At 41.2% G+C, this 22,776-nt stretch overlaps 1 protein-coding gene across 5 annotated transcripts in view; it reads left to right on the top strand.

The window, feature by feature from the left end:
• Mtm1 (myotubularin 1) overlaps positions 1-15,231 on the top strand; it is a 118,102-nt gene extending 102,871 nt beyond the window's left edge. For 2 of the 5 annotated variants that reach the window (XM_038316810.2, XM_038316811.2), the window contains exons 14-16: positions 5,504-5,680; positions 11,637-11,698; positions 13,542-15,231. In XM_038316810.2, coding sequence (XP_038172738.1) covers positions 5,504-5,680; positions 11,637-11,698; positions 13,542-13,683 — 381 coding nt within the window. In that variant the 3' untranslated portion in view covers positions 13,684-15,231. The remainder of the gene's footprint in view (positions 1-5,503; positions 5,681-11,636; positions 11,699-13,541) is intronic. The other 3 variants (XM_038316812.2, XM_038316814.2, XM_038316813.2) reach the window with 2 other exon arrangements.
• The last annotated feature ends 7,545 nt before the right edge of the window (positions 15,232-22,776 follow it).

Consider the following 22,776-nt stretch of genomic DNA (forward strand, 5'->3'; position numbering starts at 1 on the left):
GGCAGCAGAGAAGCCAAGCACCAGCTCACTCTGCATTGAGAAGACCTAGCTGGGCTCAGGGCTGAACCCTGCCAGCATATTATCTGGAACAAAGTGAGAAGAGAGTAACATGAAGAAAACCTGGTTGGAATAAGCTACCCCCCTCTCTCCTCCATCCCTCTGTGGAGGTTAAAGACCCTGGCAGAGGTTCCCTCTGAGGAGAAAGTAACGATCGTGACTCGCTCCAAGTGTTCTAGAACCAGGTACTTATTTTGTGTCTCTCTGGGAGATAAAGAAGTCTCATAAACTAGTAATGGAATGGAAAACAGTGCATCTTTAAAAAAGAAATGTAAGCCAGGTGGTGGTGGCACACACTTTAATCCTGGAACTAGCTCTTGTAGACCAGGCAGGCCTTGAACTCACTGGGATCCGCCTCCCTCTGCTTCATGAGTGCTGGGATTAAAGGCTTGCATCACCACCACCTGGCTACATCTTTTTTTATTCATCTGCCCATGTGCATTTAAGGTGATTTCAGATTCTGACTCTTGGCTTTTGTGAGTAGTGTTTTTGTAATAGGAATGAATGCACTTATCTCTTCTACATACCAACTTGATTTATTTGTTCCTTTTTTGTGCTACTTGGGTTTGAATACAAGACCACTAAAGGTCTATAACCAGACTATTTTAATAATATTCTACTTTTATTTAAGAAAAAGTATTTAGTGTAATGTGTGAGGCAGACACATGGATGCCATACCCCGAGTACAGAGGACAGACAACAACTCTGTGGCGCTGATTCTTTCCTTCAAACTTTACATTGGTTTTAGGGATCTGTGCTGGATAGTTTTATCCCAGCTTGACACAAATTAGGGTCATCAGAGAGGCGGGAACCCCATTTGAAAAAGAGAAAGCACTTCTATGTAGACAAGCCTGTAGGGCATTTTCTTAAATTTTGATTGATGTGGGAGGCCCAGGCCACAGTGGATGGTGCCATCCTTGGGCTGATGGTCCTGGGTTCTATAAGAAAGCAGGGTGAGCAAGCTGTTGAAGGAGGCTGCTTGTTCGTCCTGGCTGCCCAGAACTGAAATAATCACACAGAAACTGTATTATTTAAATCACTGCTTGGCCCATTAGCTCTAGCTTCTTATTGGCTAACTCTTACATCTCAATTTAACCCATTTCTAGTAATCTGTGTAAGCCAGGTAGTGGTGGCACACACCTTTAATCCCAGGCCGATCTCTGTGAGTTCGAGGACTACCTGGTCTACAAGAGCTAGTTCCCAGTCAGGCTCCAAAGCTACAGAGAAACCCTGTCTCGAAAAACCAAAAAAGAAAAGAGAAAGAAAGAAGTGTAGATTTAGCATACAACCAAAAAATTTCACTTCTAGGTTGTATTTTTAAAAGAACTGGAGGTGGGGGAACTAGGCGTGGTAGCTCGAGCCCATAATCCCTGCAGTTGAGAGGTCAACATAGGAGGACCAGAAGTTTCCGGCCAGTTGAGTTATATACTAAATTCCAAAGTAGGCTGGCCTACATATTAAGACCCTGTCGCCACACAAAATAAAAATGCAACCACATCAGTGTATAGCCTAAAATTAAATTCAGGATATGGGTATAAGGCATATATAAAATATAATTGAATTTTATGTTTTGCCTGGATTCTATCTTTAAGATGTATCATTATGCATATGCAGATATTCCAAAATCAGAACAAAAATCATAAAGCTAAAGCGTTTCTGGTCCCAAGAATTTGGGGTTTTTTTTGTTTTGTTTTGTCGTTTGATTGCTTGCTTGCTTGTTTGTTTTTGGTTTTTCAAGGCAGGGTTTCTCTGTGTAGCTTTGGAGCCTATCCTGGAACTTGCTTTGTAGACCAGGCTGGCCTCAAACTCACAGAGATCCACTGCCTCTACCCCCAAGTGCTGGAACAAAATATGTGTGCCACAACCACCACCTGGCCCAAAAATTTGAAATATGAGGTAGATACTCATAATGTATTTTCAAAGAAACAGAAATCAAGACAACTTGGGATTCTTCTGTGACAATACTGCATAGATGACTTTTAAGGAAAGTGCTTCAAGCCAGCTTTCTGCAGCTATCAGACTGCCACCTATCTATGAAAGGAGAACAAAGCTCCTCACAGGCATACACAGCTACAAGAATTAGCTACTTTGTGGGCTGGGAAGTTAGCTCCATCAGTAAAGCTTACCTTGCAAGCATGAGGGCCTTAGTTCAGTCCCCAAAACCCACATAAAGCCCTAAGCAAATGGGGTATACAAATAATCCAGCACTGTTCATGTGGAGACTGGAGGATGCTGAGATCTAACTGGCCATTCTAGTCCACTGGTAAGCTCTAGAGCAATGAGAGGCCTCATCTTTAAAGAGATGGAGAGCATTTCTTAGGATGACACCTAGATTAGCGGCTGACCTGCATGCAAATATACGTGTGCATTTGCACCTGCACACACAAACTCACGTTTAAAAAATGACCCACTTCCCCAAATGCACCTTCCTGTGGAAATGACCAAAATAATGCACCCCAGGAAAAGAAAGTAAGGCTGCACAGAATTCCAAGAGTGACAGTTCCAGCAAGGTAAAGGAACAACTGGTGTAGATTGTAGGTCCTGTGCCAGAGACATTGTGGTCATCTGATGTGTTTAAGATTCTTCAGGGGTATGTGACACACTAAGAAGAGCTTGGAGTTGAGTTAGTAAACAGAAAGTTGTGAAAGCAAGAGAAAATCAATGCCTGCAGGAAAAGGAAAGCAATCACAGGACAGAGGCTGAGAGCGCAGCTGCAAACAGCAGGTGCTTAGTCATCAGAATCCAACTGCTAAATGCTGAGCTAATCAGAGCAGTGCTATGGATTGGGGGTGTGTGACAGAAAAAAAATTAGTCTGTCTGTGGGGCAGGAATAGGGGAAAGGAAGACATTGTGACTGTGCCAGTAGTTAACACCTGCAACTGTATAGCTATGCAGTAGCAATAAAGGCATGCACTTGGGAGATAAGAAGACAAGTACCAGATAAATCAATTCAAAACACAAGTTGGCTCAAGCTTCATGGAAGACAGTATGAAGATTCTTCAGGAAATTAAAAACAGAACCACTCTGTGATCCAGAAAGCCTGCTACTACTGTTTGTATATCCAAAAGAAATCAAAGCCAGGCCTGGTGTATCAGGCCTGTGATCCTAGCTACTATGGAGACTGAGGTAGGAGGATCATAAATTAAAAGACTATCTGGGCTACAAAACAAGATCAAGGCTGGTCTGGTGACTTGGTGAGACCTTGTCTCATTTTTCTTATATAGGGGGTAGAGAGATGACCTAGTGGGTGAGTAAAAGTGCTTACCTTGAAATCCTGATGACCTGAGTTCAATCTTGTCTTAGTCAGAGTTTCTACTGCATGACCAAATGATGAAATAGCATGACCAAAGCAACTTGTGTGTGTCTGTGTGTGTGTCTGCATGTGTTTTGGTGGAGCGTGTTTACCCGGCTTATACTTTACATAGTCCATCACTGAGGGAAGCCAGGACAGGAAGACAAACAGGACAAGAACCTGGAGGCAGGAACTGATGCAGAAGTCATGGAGGGGTGCTGCTTACTTACTCCATACTTACTTCAGGGCTTGCTCTCCATGGCTTGCTCAGCCTGTTTTTTTTATAGAACCCAGAACCACCAGCCCAAGGATGGCACCACCCACAATGGGTTGGGCCCTCCCTCATCAATCAATATTTAAGAAAATGCCCTACAGGCTTATTCCAGGACAGGCTCCAAAGCTACACAGAGAAATCCTGCCTTGAAAAACCAAAAACAAACAAGCAAGCAAGCAATCAAACAACAAAAACAAACAAACAAAAAAAACCCAAATTCTTGGGACCAGAAATGCTTTAGCTTTATGATTTTTGTTCTGATTTTGGAATATCTGCATATGCATAATGATACATCTTAAAGATAGAATCCAGGCAAAACATAAAATTCAATTATATTTTATATATGCCTTATACCCATATCCTGAATTTAATTTTAGGCTATACACTGATGTGGTTGCATTTTTATTTTGTGTGGCGACAGGGTCTTAATATGTAGGCCAGCCTACTTTGGAATTTAGTATATAACTCAACTGGCCGGAAACTTCTGGTCCTCCTATGTTGACCTCTCAACTGCAGGGATTATGGGCTCGAGCTACCACGCCTAGTTCCCCCACCTCCAGTTCTTTTAAAAATACAACCTAGAAGTGAAATTTTTTGGTTGTATGCTAAATCTACACTTCTTTCTTTCTCTTTTCTTTTTTGGTTTTTCGAGACAGGGTTTCTCTGTAGCTTTGGAGCCTGACTGGGAACTAGCTCTTGTAGACCAGGTTGTCCTCGAACTCACAGAGATCGGCCTGGGATTAAAGGTGTGTGCCACCACTACCTGGCTTACACAGATTACTAGAAATGGGTTAAATTGAGATGTAAGAGTTAGCCAATAAGAAGCTAGAGCTAATGGGCCAAGCAGTGATTTAAATAATACAGTTTCTGTGTGATTATTTCAGTTCTGGGCAGCCAGGACGAACAAGCAGCCTCCTTCAACAGCTTGCTCACCCTGCTTTCTTATAGAACCCAGGACCATCAGCCCAAGGATGGCACCATCCACTGTGGCCTGGGCCTCCCACATCAATCAAAATTTAAGAAAATGCCCTACAGGCTTGTCTACATAGAAGTGCTTTCTCTTTTTCAAATGGGGTTCCCGCCTCTCTGATGACCCTAATTTGTGTCAAGCTGGGATAAAACTATCCAGCACAGATCCCTAAAACCAATGTAAAGTTTGAAGGAAAGAATCAGCGCCACAGAGTTGTTGTCTGTCCTCTGTACTCGGGGTATGGCATCCATGTGTCTGCCTCACACATTACACTAAATACTTTTTCTTAAATAAAAGTAGAATATTATTAAAATAGTCTGGTTATAGACCTTTAGTGGTCTTGTATTCAAACCCAAGTAGCACAAAAAAGGAACAAATAAATCAAGTTGGTATGTAGAAGAGATAAGTGCATTCATTCCTATTACAAAAACACTACTCACAAAAGCCAAGAGTCAGAATCTGAAATCACCTTAAATGCACATGGGCAGATGAATAAAAAAAGATGTAGCCAGGTGGTGGTGATGCAAGCCTTTAATCCCAGCACTCATGAAGCAGAAGGAGGCGGATCCCAGTGAGTTCAAGGCCTGCCTGGTCTACAAGAGCTAGTTGCAGGACAGCTAGGGCTGTTATATACAGAGAAACCCTGTCTTGAAAAAAAGAAAAAGAGAGCTAAACACTGGCTCTCAGCTAAGCAGTTATCTATGCAAATATCAGTAGTGGATGCAAGTACTCAGCTGGTTTTTTGTTTTGTGGGGTTTTTTTGTTGTTTTGTTGTTGTTGTTGTTGTTGTTTTTGTTGTTTTTTGGTTTTTTTTAGCAATTCTGGAGGATAATGTAAAAGTGTCCTTGGTTGCCGCAGGCTGCAGAATGGTTTGCGAGTGTATTTACCTTTCTGTTTTCTCTCTCTGTAGAAAGTTACAGAAAGAACAGTTTCTGTATGGTCGCTAATTAACAGCAATAAAGACAAATTCAAAAACCCCTTCTATTCAAAAGAAATCAATCGGGTTTTATATCCAGTTGCCAGTATGCGTCACTTGGAACTATGGGTGAATTACTACATTCGATGGAATCCCAGAATCAAGCAACAAGTAAGTGAAAAGACAGCCTCGCTGGACTGAATTGCTCTACCTCAGCTAATATGATGCTATTTACTGTGCTGATGGTTTGTTCGCAATCTAAGAACAAACATAATAAAGAAAACACTTGCTTTTAAACTAACCCTAATTTAAAATTGTTGTGAATTACTAAACCATGAATATTGAAGTTAAACTTATCTTTCTCTGCTCAAATGAATGCTGTAATTTCTTTAACCATAATGTAAGCCATTTTAAAACTCTAGAAAGTTTCTAAGTTTTCCTAGATAAGGGTCTCCTTTAATCACCTAAAATTCTTACACATTATTAGAAGACTCTGTGCATAATTCCCTGACATCTTGTCATGTTGTGCACTGAATACTCTATATCTAAAAGAAAGATACCAATACACCAATGGTTAGTAAATTTAGATAGTTACTTATCGGTTCAAATGGAAGCAGATTTTTCAAGTGAAAAACTTCACATCTAAATAAAGACATTTCAAAAAATGAAAATAACAGGAAAGGGGGGAGAGATGGATAGGAAAGGAAGGAGATAAAGGGAAGAGATAGAAAGGAAAAGGGGGAAGGGGGAGGAGGTAAGGAAAGAGACAGGAAGGAAGGGAGGAAGGAAGCGAAAGAAAGAGAAAGGGAGGAGAAGGGGAGAGAGGAATGAACGGAAAGGGAAGGTAAAGAGAGGAGTGGGAGGAGAAAATAAATAAACACATACATATATACATACATACATATATGTTGCCAGAGGTTTCTGTCCCGCTAGGTCCCACAGCCATTTAGTCCCAAAGAAACACACAGAGGCCTACATTAATTATAAACTGATTGGCCTATTACCCCTGGCTTCTTATTAACTCTTATAACTTACATTAACCTATAATTCTTGTCTGTATTAGCCATGTGGCTTGGTACCTTTTATCAGCAAGGCATTCTCATCTTGCTTCCTCTGCATCTGTGTGATAACTGCAGACTCAGCCTTTCCTCTTCCCAGAATTCTCCTGTTCTGATTGCCCTGCCTATACTTCTGCCTGGTCTCCCCTCCTATACTTCTTGCCTGGCTACTGGCCAATCAGCATTTTATCAAAGCAATACAAGTGACAAATCTTTACAGGGTAGAAGACCACTGTCCCATAGCACATATATACATACATTCATTTCCATGGGTTTTCCCTTTTCACAACTTTACCCTAAACCAGAAGAAAACGCAGCCTATTTAATAAGGCTCAGAAGAAAAGTGCCTCCACTCATGGCTTTGTTCTGAGTCTTCTAGTGTTTGTGGTGGCTTTTGGTAGACTTTTTCTCATTGTGTTGTGGTGTAGGGCATTGACTACCTGCACAGTGCAGCCTTGCCAGTGCCTCGGCTGTAATCCCATCAGTAGTGGGCTGGGGTGGCAAAGCAGAGAGCTTCATTCTTGATGTCACTGGCTTCTCCACACTTGCCCTAGCTGGACACCATCCTGTGCCTCACACTCACTGGGGAATTACTCATTTCAACCTGGTACCCTCACTGTGAAGTCTCTGTTGCCCGAGAGAAAGGCTTTTGTAATGAGGCCCTGTTAGAAGTATGTATTCTTTTTGGAAAGTGACAGGTGCCAGAGCTTGAGAATATTTGCCTATGTAGTTTGGAATTTGAGCAGTACTTTGAGGGAATATCCTGAACAATAGTTCTGGCATTTAGAATGTCAGGTAGCAAGTAATGGCCATTACAGAACACATGTTTATTTTACAATTAAACTATAAGATGGGCATGGTGGCTTATATCTGTCATCCAGCACTTTAAAGACAGAGACAGGCAGATCTCTGCAAGTTTGACTTCAGCCTAGCCTACATGGTGTGCTTAGGTCAGCCAGGACTAGATAATGAGACTCTGTCTCTAAATAAATAAACAGAGCACACGTACACACACGCACACACGCATGCACACACATTTACCACAATTACCTCTCCATTTGTACTTTTCGGAATTTGTGAAGTACAAGGAATTTTGGCTAATTCATTTCTGATTATAAAAGATAACAATGATTATGTGACAAGTCATTTGGTTTGGTACCTTTTGATTGGTTTTATTTTATTTTGCTGATGAGGCAAGTTTGAGGTGATGTCATCATCATAACTTTCCATAAAGTACCCCCACCCCATATTCTCCAGGGGTTTAGCAAAATGGAACTTGGACAAACAGGAATGTTCATTCTTTGAGGGAACTTTTTCTTTCAGATGTTAGTTTCCTGTATATCATGGTCTATTGGCATCTGTTCAAAAGCATTACCTTCCCTGTGTAGATTTTTCTGACTTATAATACTCCTATACAAATTGATGTCCCTGAGCACTTCATATTTTCTTCTGCAAAATACTGAGTATTCCTGTGTGGCTTGAACTGGGAGAATACAGGGATTAGGAACAGATAATCTTTGCCCACAAGACTCCCCAGGCTGGCAGGGGCACATAAGCTGGTGCTTGCAGCATCCTGAGATGAAGCTGACAATAGAAGTGTGAATTAAGTATGTGAGATGTCTTTAGATATCTGCTTGTGTAGAACTAATCACATAGGACTTTCTAAATTCCATCATTTAAAACTGAAAGAATGTACTTAACCACTTAAAAGTTAAGTGATTATTCATTTGTGGGACCTAGAAAGCATTCACTAATGTCCTCCTACAGTATTCACAACACAGTGATATACTACCTGTGTTGAAAGATAAAAGAATATACAGCCCCTCCCCATAATGAGCTCATAACCTTGATGAAGGCCAGCCTAGCCTGTTCTTAAAGTCAGTCCTTGCTGTGACATAAAACTCAGTAACTGAAAGTTAAGAACAGGCCCAGTGACATATAAACCATCTGACATGTATGGTATTTAAGTCATTTCTAGTAGAAGAGTTAAAAGGCATACAAATGTGAAAATCATTTGACTGTGAAAATGCTTCTTTGATAAGTATCCTATTCTGTGTATGTTGTGCTGAGTTTGGTGCACACTAATTTCTAAGTGAGAAGTTCAGGTATAACATTTGAAGTCATTGAACTTTAGACTTCACTGCTTGCTTGTCTTTACATACTCTCAGAAATGGGCTCCTCTGTTAATATTCTTTAACTGTTTTGTGCATCTATAGGTTAATAACTTCTCTGTATTTTATATTCATTACTTCACTGATCTTTTTCATTTGTAAGTTTTAGTATCTTATTGCTAACAGTTTAGAAAACTCATTCCAGTTATACATTCATGCCCCTGTAAAAATGATTTTGTCACATCTGATTTATTTTTCTTGTCTAAGCATATGTGCTGATTCTAGTTGTCAAACTGGCTCTAAAATTTAATATTCATAGGAAAGATGATTGTTTTAGATAACCAAAACTGGGAGAATATCAAGGAAGAACTTGCCCTCCTTGTCAAGAATTATATGACCCAGACCTGTATAAGATTGTGCTTCTCCTAATCCTATAGTGGAGGTACTCATATGCCCACCTCCCCTGTGGATTTATAGGGAGTCTACAGTAGCTAGAGGACAGTGGCTCATGAGTCCTTACCACCTGCCCCCGAGAATTTATAAGCACTTAACAGCTAGGAGAAGGGACTGATGAGGCTCCACCCCTCCCTGAAAAGTAATCGATAGTAAACAGTAGCTAAGAGGAGGCACTCTTGAGGCTCTGTCCTCCTGAGAAGTAATAGACCTTTAACAGTACCTAAGGGGATGGACTCATGAGGATCCACCCTTCCCTGAGAATTGATAGGCCATTAGCTAAGGGGAGGAATTTATGAAGGCTCTCCCCCTCCTTGAAAACTAATAGGCAATTAACAGTAGCTAAGGGAAGGGACTCATAAGACTCTACCCCCCTCGTAAGGATTTATAAGCACTTAACAGTAGCTAGGGAGGAGTAACCTATGAGGCCCCTCCCTGCCCCCACCCCTGTGATGTTATCCTCAGTTAATGGTTGCTGGGGAGGGGGAGATATTTTTCCTGTCTATCAACCACTGACAAGATCCCCATGTTCCTATAAGCAACCCTAATTAAATTCATTGGGTCACCATGGAAAAAAAGGCATTAAAGTGGGAAGTGATGACTAGTTAGGAAGAGAAAAGGAATCAGCAGGGATGGGGAGCAAACAGAATCAAAATATATAATATGTATAAAAATGTTATGATGAAACTATTTTATATAATTAGTGCTGATAACATATAAAAACAAAAATTGATATGACCTAGGAACAGATCAGCATGGCTATAGACATCTGGCATAATAAGAAGATGGCATTATTTAGTAAATAATGGCAGGATACAAAATTAAATGTCACACATCCAAAAAGAACACCTAAGGTTCCCTTCCAACTCCTCTTCCTGCTGTCATCTTCATTCCAGTTGCCCTATCAGGAAACCTAAAGTCATCTTTGAGGACTTTCTCTCTCGCACTCCACAGTCATTGTGCCAAGAGAACCCATTTGGATGTCAAAATATATAGGTCAGAGGGAGGAGGACTGGAGAGGTAATTCAGTAATTAAGAACACTTGTTGATCTCTTCCAGCGAACCTGGGTTCAATTCCCAGCACCTACACGGCAGCTCACAGCTTTCTGTAGTTCCAGTCCTAGGGTATGCGAAGCCCTTTTCTGACCTCTTTGCGGCCATCAGACTTGCACATTGTGCATATACATGCATGCAGACAAAACACCCATACATATAAAATTAATAACACACACACACTCACTACAGACTACAAGCAATTTTCAATATGCTTCTGCCCCCACTTCAGGGTGAGCTGTGTGACAGCAGCACACTTCTAGATGAACTCCTGGGGCCACCCTTGCTTCCTCTGAATCTGTCCTCAGCATGACAGCCAAAGCAGTCCTTGTGAAGTTGACATCTAACGACAACATTTCTCCATACTGGCTAGGAAGGTACTCACCTCATTAAGACTGAAGGACCAAGTCTTTATAGTGGCTTCTGGGTTTTTTGGGGGACCCTGTACCTTTATTCTTTTTCCTGTCTCAAAAATCCTTTGAGAAACAGTTCTTTAGCCACATTGGCCTCTGTTCTTCCTTTATCCCTCTCAAGCCTTTCCCTTAAACTCATTCCTTTCTTTAGTGTCTCATTCCATAAACACAAATTAGATGGCCAGTAACACCGTACCTGTCCACTCTTTTTCTATCTTGTTCTGCTCTCTAGTATCGATCATCTTCTAGCAGTTGATAACGTCACAGAATTGTTGTTTATTGTTGGCCTGTCTCCCCCTGCTGGAAGACATACACCATGAAATCAGGCTTTCTTGCTGACTGAACACTGAACACCTAGACCAGCGCCTGAGCACAGCTGAACACAGAAAGCTAAGCAAAGGCTATTACTGAGCAGCACAGAGTGGGTATTAGCCACTGCACCAAGCATTATTGCCCTAACAGCACGTAGGCTTTTTTGAAAACAGTACTTGGTACAAACAGAGTAAAGAGGGCTTTTTGGTAAAGCTGTGGACCCTGAGCAATACTGTTGAAAGTAGCAGTCCCCATAGAAATATGGGGGCAAACACATTTGCAGCTGTATTCAACTGATTCACTCTTTGGAATCCCGCGGTAGGTTGAATTACGGTACTCCTTTCTCCCTCAAAGAATATGTACACAGATACATGTACATACACACACACACACACACACACACACACACATACTTAGGCACTACAAATGTGACTGTAGTAGTCATTTTTCTTGTTGCTATGACAAAAATACCTGGCACAACAACACAGGTTCACAGTTTGCAAATACAATCCATCGTGGCAGAACAGGCATGGTGGCAGGAGCTTAGGGCCCACAGTCAGAAAACAGAGGGGGAGGGATAAATGCTGACGCTCAGTCTCTTTCTCCTTATGATTCAGTCTGGGTTCCCAGCCCATAGCCTGCTGCCACTCTCATTCGGGGTGAGTCCTTCCTCCTCAGTTAGAACTCTCTATAGAGTCTTCATCAAAACATACTGTGTGTCTCCTAGGTGATTCCTAATACAGTCAAGGTGACAGGAAGATCAATCATTGCAGTTACCTTATTTGAATAGTAAGTATTTGCAGTTGTAATTTCCTTTGGCCCTGAATTCACTGATTGGCATTCTCCTACCTAAAACCGAGGTGACGGAGATTTGCAACACAGACACAGAGGAGAGGGAAAGGCCATGGAAAGACAGATATAGAGTAATGTTTTCATAGGTGTCATCAGAAATGGGATTAGAGCCAGGAAGGATTCTCTCCTAGTGCCTCCAGAGAGTGTGTGGTCCTGATGACACTTGGCCAACAGAGGGTGGCTAACTTTTTGTTTTAAGTCACCAAACTTTGTGTTCAATTGTTAGGGCAGCCATAAGAAGCTAAGTAAGGCATGGTCTTACTCCTCAAGATTCAGGATTGCTGCTCTGGAATCCTGGTCGTATCACATGTCTGATGCTAGCAGGGCCCATTCTTCTCAGCTTTTGACAGAGGTGCTCACTGTCACAGCTTCATTGGCAGTTACTGCTTGGTTAGACAGTTCAACACAGACTGATGCAGGGCAGTTCTGGCAGCTACTATATGTGCTAAAGGAAGGCACTCTTACAGGCTTTAGCTTTTCTCTCTTCCTGTTTCATATGCTGCTCAAACTTTCTGGAAGCCACTTTTGATGGCCTTGGAACATGAGTCTCCTGCAGAGCTCTTCTCGCACACATCTTCATCCGGGTGATCATCACCTAAGTATACACCTTCATAGCGATTCATTGAGCTGGACGCTTCAAGATGTGTGCACTCTGGGATTTGGAGCTCAGAATAAAGGGTTACAGAAATGAGCATGCTGAGAAGGATCCCATTGTGCCTTTATGCCAACATCAGTACCCTGTTGACTGCTGAAAGAATGACAGTGGCACGGACTCACGGCACCCTCCGAACAATGCTAGAAGAGCCGTGCTGGGGCATTGCCTGTTTCTACAGAAGGGTTGATACAGGCACACACAGCTGACAGCTGGGAAGGGGCAAAGTGGGAATTGACCCCAGTCCAGAGGTTGTGAGCGCTGCTGCGCTCAGCTGTGTTCATTCAGAGAGGAAGCTCATGGTAAGATGGTCTGGCAGAGCAGTGTGGACACAGACTTCCATGGCATACCACAGCCTAGCCCTCAAGTTGGCAGAAAGTCTTAAGTTCCCAATTCTTGGTGAAAATGTGGAGCAGCAGGAAATGCCAGGCATCACTGGCAGGAGCCCCAGGCCATGGCCACACATCAAGCATGCTTTGGCAGCATGTAGTGAAGTCAAAGAGATTGTACTCTACTCTTCATAGACCCCAAACCTAGGAAGATCCATCAGCTATGTGCATGAGTATATATGTAGGAAGACATTCAGTAAACCATTGTATGTACAATTAAGAGGCCCTGGAAATTGCTGAGTGCCCTTAGCATGGGCATGGCTGTATCCTGTAAGTGGGAGTCAGCAGTGACAGAATTTAGAAAGCACAACACTGAGCCAAATACAGTTTGCTGAATACACAGTGCTATCAGTTATGTAGATTTTTAAAAATATAAATTATTACTGTAATGTTTTTCTGAATACTCACCTCTAGGAAAAGTGTCACAGGTCTACACAGACAGGAGCCTCATGCCAAATTGTGAAGAATTGTCCTTCAGAATGAAAGAGGACAATGGATCTAGGGATGGACAACACAGAAATCTGCAACTGTGTCTGATAAATGCTTAGAGGTGGCCATGCAAGTGTGAAGAAGTGTGTGCTGTATTCCTCAGTGGTGAAAAGCTAACTGTGTGTTTTAGGACTCTGTGTGTCCAGGGTGCAGTCTGTATGTCAGTTCTTAGTAAAGAGGGGTTAATATGAAGGCAGTGGGCAGATGGCATGTCTGGCATCAAATATAACATGTATGTGATTCTTTGTAGCAGCCAAACCCAGTGGAGCAGCGTTACATGGAGCTCTTGGCCTTACGTGATGATTATATCAAGAAACTTGAGGAATTGCAGCTCGCCAACTCCGCCAAGCTTTCTGACCCCACTGCTTCACCTTCCAGTCCTTCACAGATGATGCCCCATGTGCAGACTCACTTCTGAGGGGATCACTGGCACTGCACTTGAGTTCTGGATAAGTGAAATAGTTGACTTTCATTTTGAGCATGTGTACAAAGTAGATTTCAAATATCTGCCTCCATTTAGAAGTTGAACTAATATCTTAGACTTTTGAGTATGTGCCTTCTGTAATACATATTATAAGAACTCTATGGTGTCTGTGTGGCAATCAGAAGAAATGAGTCGAGAGGGGGTTCTGGAAAATCCTATTTTTTACAAAGCACTTTTGCGAAGATAAAATTTAAATTTAACTTACATCTATATAAATGCTACATATGCAGTATATATTTTGTGGACTTAATTGAAACATTATTTTAAATCCAAGGGGGAACTGTGTTTGTAAAATGGATTTTCCTCCAGCTGCTTACAACAGTTGCTTTGGATTATCTAAAATGAATCCAAATGGGAAAGATGGGCAGTACTGCCAAAGCCAAATTGCACTCCGCTTCCTCGGCAGATTCGACGAGCAAGGCATTGAAATAATTGCCAATTTTTATACCACCATAAGTGGTAATGTAAAAAAAAAGATGAGTGTTTCATCATTTTGAAATTTTGAAAATAAAAGGTTCTCTCATCATTTTTTCAAGAGAAGCATATTTTTATATTTAAAAAGTGATGTGGTTTGATTTTTCTCCTTAATTTTGCAAGCTCTGCTTTCTAAATTCCCCCAGGAGCTTGTCTGACACTGAGTCATACTCAGGTTGAGGCCAACTCCATATATAGCACTGTGTGAGGATGTCAGCTGCCTTCTGCTGCTTAGGTGAATATTTTCGCAAACATGCCTCTAGTCAGTGCAGCTTATCTGCCAAAGTGTTGGCTTTACCGTCTTGGATGGAAGAGCTATGGCTAGAGCGTCTTTTTTTTATAATGCCCCAGGTGTACATTTTTTAGTGTATTCTTGAAAGTATTCTGTTTATGTATCTCCATATAAATGGTGTTGGGTTTCTCTTCCATGTGCATGCATAAAAACTGGTTCTGCACATTATTACTTGAAGTACTGGGCAGTTTGCTTTTTTCAGGTTTTTTTCATTTTGTTTTGTAGTATGAAGTGAAATTTTAATGGCACAGTTCTATCCGATATTTGAACTAATTCATTTAGTAAATATATTTATAAAAGCTAAAGCTAAAGTGAAAGCATTTAATTAATGTTCTACCGTGATTTGTAAAGATTATTTATAGTTAAAATGGTTTTGTTTTGGCAAATTAAGAGAGATTAGATTTATCTTTGTAAATTATTTTATGTCATAACTTACCAGTCTACCAAATAAGACATCTCAAATATAGTAGTGTAATGTATGGATTTTATAAGTATAAATTTTTTTATTAGATATTCTTTTGCTTTTTGTAAACGCTGTAAATATTTCATAAATTAAAAAAGTGTCACTTCATAAAAAGAAAAAATGCTAATACTAATAGCTCAAAGGACTTCGTGAAATTTCATGGAAACATTTTCATGACAATGAATATTTAAGACCTGCTGTAATAAATATATTTAACTAAAACCTAACAGAATATCCAGGGATATAACTGTGTGTGTTTAAGGTATGCATGGTGCCCATCTTCTTTTGCGTATTTTCTTTTGTTGGATCTATTCCACATGCTTATTTTTTATCATAGTAGCAACATTTGTTTTCGTTTTTGGTTGTTTGACCTAAAGTCTCATATATCTCAAGTTGGCCTCCAACTTAACTGAGGCACCACAGTTGGCCTTGAACTCCTGATCCTCCTGCCTACATCTCACAGTCACACACTGTCACAACCAGCTTACTTCCATTTCTGGTTGATAAATGGCCAAATGATTTTACTATTGATGGGCACATGTGGAGACCTTAAGGAAAATGCACACAGATGCCAGTTCACCTCACACACACATACACCTGGAACAGAGGATAGAAAACATCTCACCTTGACAAGGTAGTGGAAGTCCATTCTGTGAAAAAAATTAAAATGGAGTCTCCAGACTGTCCTAATGTAGCTGAGGATGACCTTTGAACTCTTGATCCTCTTGCCTCCACTTCCAAAACACTAGGATATGCTACTATGCCCAGTTTTTATTCAGTGCTTGGGGCTGAATTTAGAGCTTCCTGTGTTTAGAGACTCTACCAGGTAAGCCACATCCCCTAGCAGCAAAGAATTTGCTGCTGATGTATGTATGTATGAAGCATAATCACTGAGGATGATTAAAAAAAACTCCTATAAAAACAAAGGTCAAGAGCTTCAAATCAGTTTACATTTGTACCATAGTAAAATAAATAAATAAATAAATAAATTTGTAGGGTGGAGAAATCCAGAAGTCTAATGGATAAATAGGGACTTGTAGTTGCTAATGTATTTGAGATTTTCTCTTAGAATAGTTTTAGGAGTCTTGTCAAAAGCAGGATAACTATGAGATTTTCTTAAATATGATAACCATCTCTATGAATCTGTCAAAAACCTACTGTGTTCCTTAAATGTAAAGTTAGAAGAAATTTCGTAAAGATTTTGTTTTTTTTTTTTTTAAAAAGGAACTAAGCCACACCTTTCATCCGAAATATACATAGAAGCCACAATGAGGTATTATGTCACACTCCTGTGTCACAACCCTTGTCTTGTTCCGGAATTGACCCTAGGGCTCAATAATTACTTTACCACTTAACCACAGCCCCAACTTTGAAATGAGATTTTACTCAGTTGCCTAGGTAAATTTGGGACTTTGCAATCCCATGCCTCTGCCTCATAAATAGTTGGATTATAAGCCTTTCTCCCCAGGTCTGGCAATGTTACAAGTAATTTAAAATATGCCAAATCCAGAAGTATTGGCCAGTAGGAGCTCTGTGTAATACTTTGGAGAACACTTGGTATTACCTGGTAAGTCAAAATGGTGCCCTTTGACGTGGTATTTCTACTGTTGAAGAATGAGAAAAATGCACACCATGTTCAAAGAAGCATTGTTGCTTATAGCCATAAACAAGCTAGAAATAAGTATCCAGCTACAGTGGGCCAGATAAGTTGTGGCACACTCTTAGCAACAGAATACTGCACACCAGGATAAAATCATCATATGACTATGGCCACACATCACATTGATGAATTCCATAAACATGTTAACTAAAAGAAACCAGACACAAAGACTGTAGTATCTTAATCCCAGCACTCGGGAGGCAGAGGCAGGTGGATTTCTGTGAGTTCGAGACCAGCCTGGTCTACAAGAGCTAGTTCCAGGACAGGCTCCAAAGCCACAGAGAAACCCTGTCTCGAAAAACAAAACAAAACAAAACAAAAAGACTGTAGTATCATTTCAATCATGTAAGTTCAAAAGTAATTCTTATTTAGGATATATGGATGACAGAACAAAAGCAACTCATCGAGGAACAAAGGAACAGAGTAGCAGCTTCTAATACATAATATGTACTACAGTGTAAAGAAAATTGGAATGCCCACAGTGCAATATACCCAAGCCTGGAAGAAGAAGGCAAAAAGGTAGGTACAGTCCATGTGTGAAAGGTAGAGTTGAGGGCACAGGGCCTATCATGAAAAGGCCAGTTTGAGGCTACTTTGTTTAACCTGATGGGGACTGGACCTGATGAAGAAACAAGCAGAGGTACATACTTAAAAAGAACCAGGAGTCTGTGGCTGGAAAGATAAGATGGAAAAGAAAACAAAACAACAAAAGGAAAGAAAACGGTGCAGCTCCAGGTCTCAGAGCTTTTCTTGGTTTCCAGAGTGGTGGTGCTCAGTCTAGACTGTGGTTTCTGCTTCCTGCTTCCTTTTCTAACATAGGGTATGTCAACAGTGAATCATATCAGAGTGTAAGATGGATGGGTTTGAGCCATGCTGTGTTTGATGAAATGTCTGGATGCAACTTAAACCTGGGGCTCACAGAAGAAGTAAAAACAGGCATGGGGACAAAACCCAAAGGGGTAAATGACATTGCCCATGTAATTGGAGAAATTTGACGAACCCCAAGATTTGAAGAGGCAGATTGGGGAAGAAGCACAGAAAGGAATCATCGCATGATGGCAGTTAAAGGAAGAGGTCTTTTCAAGAACAAGTGATTAATGGAAAATAGTTCAGAGTGGATTCTAGGGTGTCCCTCACAGACACACTTGAAAACAGTCTCATTGGGACATAAGGCAAACACCATGAAAGGTTAAAAGGCCAAGGGGCTAGGTCAAGCAACTAAGGGGAACAAGGCTGAGGGACATTCACATGGAAAACCTATTGCTTTTGCATCAGAACTGAGGTAACCATGTTCCAAACTCTGGCAAGGAGCTGTGGTACTGAGGACAAAGAAACTGAAAAGAACTAACACATCTTCCTATTATCACCCAGCGAGTATCATAAGACTTCCCTACATAAGACTTGCCCCTTGGAACTGGCTGGCTGCTTAGTCTGCATCTCTCTTGTTTTCTGTTTAAACCCTACCGTCATAGTAGGACTTCCAAAGTAGACTTTGGGGACATGGGTTGCTAGATTTCTTTATCCCTCTTCCCAGCGCAGCCACATTAAACCTCTCCCTTTTCTGTGTTTCACTCTTAATTTGGCTCTTCCGTTGGGAGTGGGTGACTGCAGCTGACTTGCTGAATCTCCTAATCTGACAACACCCTCATTCTCATCTCAAGTCCTCTGCTCGGTGCTCCACTAATACCTCGATTCCCCATCCTCAGTTGGAATTGTGTGCTGCATGTCTTTCTTCCTCCTTGGTAGGTCAGATACTTGTTCCCTCTGCTTCTTGGCTACAATGCCCAGCAAGGATTCTGGCATATAGTTGGCATACAGTATACATTTATTAGAATGCATGGATGTTGCGAGGATGATGAGTGAAGTGCAGATACGTTTAGGCTTCTCTTTCTGGAGAATTATCTGTAAAGACAGGAGAAAAAGGCTGGCTGCTTTCTGAGGTTAGGCTGGAAGATGGGCTTTAGGGAGAAAAAGAAGCCAGTGGAGAACAAAGTCACCTAAAGGAAAGAATGCTACTGTATAATAGGACAAGGCTCTGGAGTGAACACAGGCCAAAAGGAACTGTAACCAGAATAACAGGGCCATGCCATCACCACAGAGGCCAGTCGACACACAGGAATGGAATTTTTAAGATAATTTTTCTTTTATTGAAAATAGATTTTTTAATATAATATATCCTGGTTGCAGTTTCCCGACACTCCACTCCCCCCCCCAGAACTTCCCCATCTCCCCTCCTATCCAGATCCACTCTATTTTTCTCTCTTTCATTAAAAAATAAACATGTTTCTAAAGTATAATAATAAAATAAAACATAGTGAGATAAAACAAAACCAACACATCGAAATAGGATAAAACAAGCAAACCGAAGGAAAGAGTTCAAGAAAAGGCACAAAAAGGTATAGACATGGAGATCTACTCATTCACACCCTCAGGAATCCTATAGAAACAGAAAACCAGAAGCCTTCATATATACACAAAGGACCTGTAGGGTAAAAGAGATAGAAATCAAATAAAGATTTAAGGAAAAAAGATCTGCCATGACATTTTGAGACAAGGACCCTCCATCAACTGTTTGGCCATCTACTGGTAGGCATGCATTGTACCCTTAGGAGTAGTTTGTTTCCCCTGGTGAGACTGTTGAAAAAACATTTGCAAGGGATTAGCAGGGATGGGAACCTGTTTCTACTCCTTTCAGCTCTAGAACTCTCAGTCTTTGCAAGTTCATATGTGTCGGTCCTGTTGTGATGAGGAGGCCTTGTTTTATTGGTGTTCTCCATCACCTCTGGCCCTTACATTCTCTCTGCCTCTTCTTCCTCAGGGTTCCCTGAGCTCTAAACGAGGAGATTTGATGAAGACATCCCATTTAGGGATGAGTGTTCCAAGGTCTCCCAATCTCTGTATATTGTCACAGCTATAAGAAGCTGACTGACCAAAGCTAACAACAGATCTTAAGATGACAGTCTGGATTTTTCCAGTGGGCCTGATCTAGCTGCTCTTGTCTTCAAAAATACAGGAGGGAGACAGACAGTGTCAGAGTCTTGCCATGTGAGAAGCACTGGCCTGGCCTGGCTGGTTGTGAGGATGGAGATCGCATGATCCAGGGAGTTCAGTAGCCTTTATATGTCAGAAAAAGTAGAAGACAATCCCATAGAATCCTGACTTTCTCTGACTTCTGCCCTCCAGGATAGATGCTTACATTGCTGCTGGTGACTTGTTACATTGATGGAGGAGAGTTATCTGTCTATGTTTCTTTCATTGGTTAATTAATAAAGAAAACTGCCTTGGCCCTTTAAGAACAGAAAATTAGGTAGGTGGAGTAGACAGAACAGAATTGTGGGAACAAGGAAGTAGAGTGGGGGAGACGCTTCAGGCAGTCGCCATAGGAGTCTCCATGCTGCTCCTCTCCGAGATGGACGCAGGTTAAGATCTCTCCTGGTAAGCCACACCTCGTGGTGCTACATTACATAACCACAAGTGCAGATGGGAGAGAAAACACAAAAGACTTCTGCCTGCTTTGCTCCATGTTCCATACACTTCCCATCCGACTGCAATGGCAGAGGGCCTCAGGGAGATTCGCACTGGCTCAGAACCGAGGAGAGAGAAGGTCAAACTGTCCCCAGAAGTACTGCCCACCAGCAACCTCTCTGTCATGTAGCTTGAATTCACATCCACTCAGTAGTTCCAAAGTTCTCCAGTACTGGGCTCATGGTGACATGACATGCTCTCTAGGGCATCCCACCTGTACCTCAGGCCTCAGAAGTGACTTTCTGAAGAAAATGAAAACTCAGAGTAAAATCAAAAGCAGAAAGCCTCCTTGAACACCAGTGGAAACAACAGCATCAAGGGGCTTGTAATATTTAGTTCAAACTACCGAAGTTAGCATGTGCTAGTTAGCCAGCCAACATGCTGTGGTTGTCCATGGTGTCCATCATGACTGTCTCTTCACACGTCTGCACCGCAGTGTCAAGTTGGCACCTGAAATCAGCCAGGGCAGTAGGAGTTATACAACAGTGTTGATCAAGGGCCACAGAGGTGGGCTTTTTATTCCTTCACAGCTGAGAGCTAAAACTGTTAACACATTGTCCTTAAAGAAAATCTAGAAACCCTGTCTCAAAAACAAAGTCAACAAATAAGATCTAGACAACCTCAGACTTAGCAATGACAGACACAATACCAAAAACACTCTGTGGAGGAAAAAAAAACTTGGCAAGAAGGACCCTACTTTTAAAAAAATATGAAACAGTTAAGAGAATAATAAAGAAATCTTAGTCTGGGAGAAAAATCTCGTGTTTTATATGTCTGATAAGAGACTACAGAGATTGAGATTCCCCCCAACACACACATGAGTTTTGCTATGTAGTCCTTGTTGGATAACCAGTAACTTTCTGTCTGAACCAGAGTGACCTTGAAGTTGTAACAATCCTCCCGCCTCAGTTTATGTAACCCATAAAGTGAGGTTATAGGTATGTGTCAGCAATAAGACAACCTGATTTTTTAAAGTGGGAAAAACAGGTAAAGATTTGAACAGACACCTCACTAGCACACACGTGGATGGGATTTTTCTGTCCCCTATATGTAACCTGTATATGTATCATATTTTCTCCTATTGTAAGTAGCATATGACATACACTCCACATGCCATCAGGGAAATGTAAACCACAGCGAGACACCACTATACTATTGGAGTGCGCAATGGCAAATCCTGGTGAAAGTGTGAAGCATCACCAATTCATTTTCATTGCTGGTAAGAATACAACATGGTGCAATCACTTGGAGAAACAGATGGGTGATGTCTCTTACACAGCCGAACATAGCTTTGCCGTATGGATCAGCCATCATACACTTTGGATGTTACCCAGATGAATTTCAAAACCCATGCCCAGGCACAACCCTTCATATCACTGTTTGGAGCAGCTGTCAAATGTCTATCAGACAGTTACCGCAATTTGGTTAAAAATATAGAGGTAAAGAAATCTTAAAACAAAACTCTTGTACATCCAGATAATGGAATATTATTCAATGCTTAAAAGAAATGAGCTTAAATGAAAATGCTTAAAAGAAAAGGCATGAAAATACATAAAATTCAAATTAGTGCTCCATATATGCACTTAAGTCTCGAACCAACCAATGAATCATGGTCAACCTACCGGGGCCACACGTGAAGAAAGCTGACCCCCCCCCACAAAAGCTATTAACTCTCAATAACTCCTCAGCTGGGATTCTTTGCTCTTTCTCCTTCCATGCTGGAATTTTGACTGCCTTCATTGTGTGCCAGTCTTGTGCAATCACAATATGCTGTGTTGGCATACAAAAGAGTTCCACAATATCCCTGAGTGGAGTATAAGAAAGGTTTATTTATCTGGGGATAAACTTACAGAAATAATAGCAATCTGCAGTTCTCTGTAAGTGCTGGGAACTGAAACCGAATACCACAGCGAAGAGACCCACACACAGTTTTCATCTGCATTTACAGCACATAAGACCAGACCCAAAGTGGTCCAGTATCTTAAAGGCTCTTGGCTGAAGGAGTTCCCACAGAACCTCCCCCTTTTGTCTAAATAAGAGAGTTCTAAGCCTAATACAAAACTATGTACAATAGAACAAATATCAAGTATTGTCCATGGAAAAGAAGAGGCAAAACATACATAAAAATTAGAATTACAATCAACATGAACATCAAGCAACAAACATATGCTAAGTGTTTCAATAGTTATCCCCTTCTTAGGAGTCTAAGTCTTATATTAAAAATGGCTTGGCTAAGTCATGAGAGGAAAGTAATTATGACTATCTAGTCTTCAACCCCATCAAAGACCTTAGAAGGATATAATATGACCTAAGTAAACAGGAAGTGCATTGTAAGCAACTTCCAAAACTTTAAAACTGACAGAGACATCTTGCTGCCTGGTCGGTCACCCAAAGTTCTTCTGTAATGTTGGGGCATCCATCTTCAGCCTACAAGCCCATAGTATCTGGCAGACTTTTTCACGAAGCAGGAAATTTGAAAGCCTGATTCACCTATCTTGGCAGTTTGTCAGTTACTTTCTTCTGTATCCTGCAGAATATCTGGCATTTTCTTCTGTGAAACAGGAACCCTAAAGGACCATCCTGTCTT

The sequence above is a fragment of the Arvicola amphibius genome, chromosome X (genome assembly GCF_903992535.2).
Source record: "Arvicola amphibius chromosome X, mArvAmp1.2, whole genome shotgun sequence".
Lineage (NCBI taxonomy): Eukaryota > Metazoa > Chordata > Mammalia > Rodentia > Cricetidae > Arvicola > Arvicola amphibius.